The sequence below is a fragment of the Electrona antarctica genome, assembly GCF_951216825.1.
Source record: "Electrona antarctica genome assembly, chromosome: 17".
Classification (NCBI taxonomy): domain Eukaryota; kingdom Metazoa; phylum Chordata; class Actinopteri; order Myctophiformes; family Myctophidae; genus Electrona; species Electrona antarctica.
Window position 1 is genome coordinate 3,945,042 of NC_136798.1, and position 6,000 is coordinate 3,951,041.

Genomic DNA, 6,000 nt, shown 5'->3' on the forward strand with positions numbered 1-6,000 from the left:
GGTTTGATTTGTGCTATGGAACGGAGGTGAAAGAAGCTGGACTTAACTACTGCATTTACCTGTTTGTCTAGTTTGAATCCTTATCACAATATATTCCAAAATACTAATACTAATACTAATAAGCATTAAAAAGAGGAGAGAACAAAACAATAATAAAAAACAGAGAACAGAACAAAACAAAACAATAACAACGGAAAACAACAGACAACGAGAAACAAGGAAGAAGAAAAAAAAGACAATGCAAAAATGTTCAATTTCAATTTCAATTTCAAAACTTCAATCCAACACTACATAGCATAACAGATAACTCAACCCCCCACTCATTCCAGGTTGTATTTGTCCAATAATATTTGAGCCTTTAAAAAAAATTGCTTTAGGTTAATGCTTTGCTTTATAGGCTCGGGCAAGCTGTTCCACAGCTTAACTCCGTAAACAGAAACACACATGCTCTTCAAGGTAGTTCCAACACCTATTTGTTTAAAGTTTAATTCCCCTCTCCACTCATCCCTATCCCTAAACCTTTTTTGAATATAGCCAGGAAGCAGTTTATGGCTGCCGCTTGCTTTATATAATATCTGTGCTGTTTTAAAATCAACTAAATAAAAATAATAATTTTAAAGTTGAGAGAAGCATACGATTATAACAAATGAGCATTTTAAATAGCTGACCCAAACTTAACCTCAGTTCATGTAGGGCTACACAGGCCTTTTGGACATCAGCCAAGAAGTATAGTATCGTCATCCAGTTCAATTAGGCCGTCTGACGCCATGATTTGAAGGTTGGGCATTCGTAATGATTCAGTGATGATGTTGTGGTGAACAGTCTGTGGCTTTCTACATTCACAGAGATCAATGGCAGACACTCCAATCATACGCAGATAGAGTTCAGTAGCTGCTGGAGCTTAGCTGCTCCAATCATACGCAGATAGAGTTCAGTAGCTGGATCTGGAGCTTAGCTGCTCCAATCATACGCAGATAGAGTTCAGTAGCTGGATCTGGAGCTTAGCTGCTCCAATCATACGCAGATAGAGTTCAGTAGCTGGATCTGGAGCTTAGCTGCTCCAATCATACGCAGATAGAGTTCAGTAGCTGGATCTGGAGCTTAGCTGCTCCAGATCCAAGTCTGTCGAGGTTGGCATTCCGTGGCAAGTCGCACCCAGGAGGATTGTTGTACTGTACGTACGCATTCTACGCAAGCAAACCTTTTGAGGTGCCAGAAACTCTCCCTCCTCTCAAAACTGGACAGTAGCCATACACTTCTTGAATGCTTCTGTGGAACAAACAAGAAAATTGCACACTTGAGTGTGCTGTGGTGCAATTGTTTTTTTTGTTTTTGTGTGCTGCAATTTTTCGGGGCGGACACTCTGACCACAAGGCCACTGACTTACTGAATCCTTTGACAGCGCAGGTCTCATAGAGTCAGCATTCTGCCTCTAGCCTATGGGTTCTCAACCCGTGGGTCGCGAACCCTCGGGGGTCGCCAAATTATTTTAGGGGGTCCCCAAATTAGTTTTTATTTTATTTTTAATTTTCACGATTTTTCAAAAATAGCAGATCTACAAGCTCGTAGCGCGCCACTCGGTGGCGCGCTATGAGCTTGTAGATCTGCTATTTTTCAATAGCTAAATTATAACATAATGCTTAAAACACCAAAAGGGGTTCCCACCCAAAATGGGTTAAGGTTATTGTAGCAGTCAATTTATATTGGGGGTCGGGATGGGGCGGGGCGGGGGTCCCGAGACATTGCCAAAGCATTTCCGGGGGTCCCCGGGCAAAAACGTTGAGAACCCCTGCTCTAGCCTATGGGTTGGATATTAAGCTGATATGGTGTGGTACTATAGGCTACTAGCCTATGGGTATATGTGGTAGGCCTACTATAAGCTATACTATAATAGCCTGGGTTTGTGTGTTTGATTTGGTCTTTGAACACGTCTCAGACGCACAGAATGAAAGGCTTCTCGGGGAGGTTAGGCCGTTTGTCCTGCCAAATCTTTCCGTCATGGCAGCCTGTGTGTGCACGTACACAACATGTCCATGCAAATATACAGTATATTCTAATGTAAAGCTATACAGTAGTAGATGCAAAGATGCATGTGTGCAGTGCATGACTGTTTTCTAAGAAATTATGACACTACTACAAATGCGGGAACAGAAACTATGTGAACAGGAACAAGAGTTGGGGGTGTTACACCACACACACACACACACACACGCACACACACACACACACAGACACACACACACACACACACACACACACACACACACACACACACACACACACACACACACACACACACACGCACGCGCACACACGCATATGCATGTGCCGTTAGGCCTACCTTGCTGCTTAGTCATCAGTGTTTACTATATATATTTGTTTAACTGCAGGATATGGTATGTTTCCTCAATCTGATGAGCATTGACAGGTACCTGCCTATTATAGTGCATTGCATGCGGTTTGTGCACTGAAAATACAAACACGCTTCTTTGGAATGATTGCAGCTTTCTGGATTTCTTGCCTTTTATTTACCAGATATATTGTTTCATGTAGAGCAGGCACCAATACGTTCAAGTAATACCCGGTGCTAAGAAACATTCCGATCCTCCTGTGCCTTCCCTTACCCTGGCCGGATGATATCACAGAAAGCACAAACAAAGGAATACCTTCAGCTATCATAACATGAATATTATTGGCTTAATTAGTGATGCACCGAATATTCGGCCGCAGAAAATATTCGTCAGAAAATGGCTAAAAATGCATTTTTATTTTTTGGCCTATTCGGTTTCGGCCTGAATAGGCAGAAAATATATCACCAAATAGTGTATGCAATTAATGCATTCAAAAGAGCTGAATAAATGTTTTATGGACCCATAATAGTGATTATTATTTAAGTTAAGTTTTGCCATGACCATTTATTTTGCCATAATCAGGTAGCTTTAAGGTGCGGCCATGACAGCAATGGTAGGAAAAAAAGATATATAATATTAATCATATTCGGATATTCTGTATTCGAATATAACTGTATCGGTATTCGGTATTCGGTTTCGGCCAAGAATTTCCCTTTCGGTACATCCCTAGGCTTAATGATTCCGATGAACATTATGGGTTCCTGCTATACTGATCATTCGGAAGCTCCTATACTGCCATTCATTCAATAAACCTTACTTATTAATTTCTTACTTTGCATCCAATACTTTGCGTCCATCTGATTGGTTGTAGTTGTAGCCAAGTTGCTGCATGCCTTATAGCATGCAAGGCAAATTGATTTGGCTTCACAAGTCACAGAGGTGATCTATTTCTCTCACAGCTGTCTCTATCCTGTATGTGTTACAGTATAGAGGAGAGGTTCAGGAGGAAACTCATGCTAGTGTGAATATTGTTGTATTAAAGACTGTACGAAAATATCACATTGTAAGACATCCTTGATTTTTGCTTGAATGATGACCTCCTTGTAAAATAAATTAACAGCCATAAAGTGTTATTATTAATGAATAAAACCAACAGATGTCAACAGCACATGCTTGGTTCACCTTAATGGAAAATACATATTTTAACACATCCTACAACTTCCCCACAAGACACGTGGGTGGAGGAAGTGTTGTGCAAGGGGTGTGTGTGTGTGTGTGTGTGTGTGTGTGTGTGTCTATTTAAATTAAGTGCAAACGCTTCTCATTGAGCATATGTAGAGGTTGGCGACTGGTGTGTCGACAAATCACAGTCAAAAATGGATGTCACCACTGCCAGGTGAGACTTTTAACTTTTGTCTGACATTCAACTGTCATACGATTACTAGGCATGCCCTCGATTAGTCGAATAGTCGTCTTCCAATCTCTTTTATTTATGGAATTGCTTAGATTTGTTTGTTTTAGAATTGTGAAATGTTTATATATTTTTTAAATGTATAGGAAATAAATTGAGATTTTTCCTGGGGTTGTGACCCATGAATTTACAGGATCTGAAATTAGAAAAGCAGAACACCCTCAATCTCTCCCATTGTAACTATACACTATACTGTTTAATTTTTTATGTGCATCTAGCTCATGCATGTCTCCCTGAAAAATATAAACCCTTTCATGACTTTATCACATTTTGCAAACAGTATACGTAGATCTGTATGTCACAACATATACCAATCTAGAGACTCTTGAAGCACAACACTTTCAAAATAATTATCTAATATAGCCTACTGCATCATTTTATTATAAACATGCACCTAATCCCTACTCTTATCCTGCAATTCATTTTTCAGCTCACCTGAAACTACAGAGTTCGAGTACGAGCCGTACGACAATGAAAGTGGAGCTGGAAACGTGTGTGAATATGGACAACATGGGATCTCCTTTCTCCCAGTGATCTATTCTCTGTTCTTCGTCGTGGGTCTTCTGGGGAACGTGCTCGTCCTCTGGGTCATCATCTTCGGGGTGAAGCTCCGTAGCATGAGCGACGTGTGCCTCCTCAACCTGGCCATCGCTGACCTTCTCCTGGTGTGCTCCCTTCCCTTCCTCGCCCACCAAGCCCGGGATCAGTGGGCGTTTGGCGACGCCATGTGCAAGATGGTCCTCGGTGCTTACCACATTGGCTTTTACTGCGGCATCTTCTTCATCATCCTGATGAGCATCGATCGCTACCTGGCTATAGTGCATGCGGTTTATGCAATGAAAGCACGAACACTCACCTTTGGAATGATTGCCGCTGCCGTTACATGGTTTGCCGGTTTTCTCGCCTCTTTTCCAGATATCATTTTTCTAGCGGTAGAGCCAGACCGAAGTACACAGAAGCCTGTCTGCGGTGCTTCCTTAGTGAATGAAACCGCAACAGGTAACAGGCACTTCTGGACTATCTTTGGCCTTTTCAAAATGAACATCCTTGGCTTACTGATTCCAATGACCATTATGTGTTTCTGTTACGCCGAGATCATTTGGAAGCTCCTACACACCCAGTCATCCAAGAAACAGTCCATCCGCTTAGTCCTCATAGTCGTGGCCGTGTATTTCTGCTGCTGGATGCCTTACAGCCTCGCCTCATTCTTCAGAGCATTGGAGTTACTCAAGGTTCTTCATTCCTGTCGAATCAGCAATGACATCAGATTGGCTCTACAAGTCACCCAGGCCATCGCGTATTCTCACAGCTGTCTCAACCCCATCCTGTATGTGTTTGTAGGAGAGAGGTTCAGGAAGAACCTCCTGCGTTTGATGAGCAGGGCTCCATGTAGGGTGTGTCGGGTCATGAAGACCCTCATTCCTTCAGACAGGGTCAGGATGAGCTCTACTTATTCAACAAGTACCACTGGCGATGAAAGGTCCAATGCTATATGAAGTGCCAGTGGAAAGGCGGTGTTGTGTAGTCGCAGTGTTAATGTTGGTGTGTGTGTGTGTGTGTGTGTGTGTGTGTGTGTGTGTGTGTGTGTGTGTGTGTGTCAGTGTGGTTTTAATGTGGCTATCCCCAATGTTTGCATTGTAGGGATAGGGACACGTGCATGCTTGTATATTAAATGAATGTAATTGCTTCGTGTTGTGCATTGATCGTGCGTAGAGATACATCTATAGACTATGCATTATCTGATGTCACCACAACATTTACAGTACCATCCATTGTTTAATGTTATTTTACTGTCTCCAATGACATGGGCCAAGTTACTGTGGAACATCTTGCTCCATTAAGACATCCAATGTACTACATTTCTGATGGTATATGGCACGAGGGACCTCCACAAAAATCGTGTCACATGTGCCCTTTTATGGGGGCACGCATTACCCTGACATCCCATTTGTCTGATTACGCGGCCGCTTAGGACTCGCCCGTGGCTTCCCCGTGTGGTTAGGACTAGGGTTTGGGGAAAGGGTTAGTATGGTGCCGGAATTATTGGGATTTATGGGTGTCGGGTTATTGGGACGTGGGACTGACGTTATACGCACCCTTGGGCACCTGCAGGGGTGGACTGACTGGCCACAGGACGTACCAGACATACTGTATGCCCGGTGGGCCGACCCGCTAGTG

The 6,000-nt window shown here is 42.8% G+C and overlaps 1 protein-coding gene across 1 annotated transcript; it reads left to right on the forward strand.

Annotated features, from left to right (window-relative positions):
- Positions 1-3,727: 3,727 nt before the first annotated feature.
- Positions 3,728-5,469, forward strand: LOC306940564 (C-C chemokine receptor type 4-like; the record flags this gene model as incomplete). The annotated part of the gene is made up of 4 exons (XM_079525662.1): positions 3,728-3,747; positions 4,253-4,640; positions 4,917-5,255; positions 5,464-5,469. The coding sequence occupies 4 exons, from the start codon at positions 3,728-3,730 to the stop codon at positions 5,467-5,469; spliced, it is 753 nt and encodes a 250-aa protein (XP_079381788.1).
- Positions 5,470-6,000: the final 531 nt, after the last annotated feature.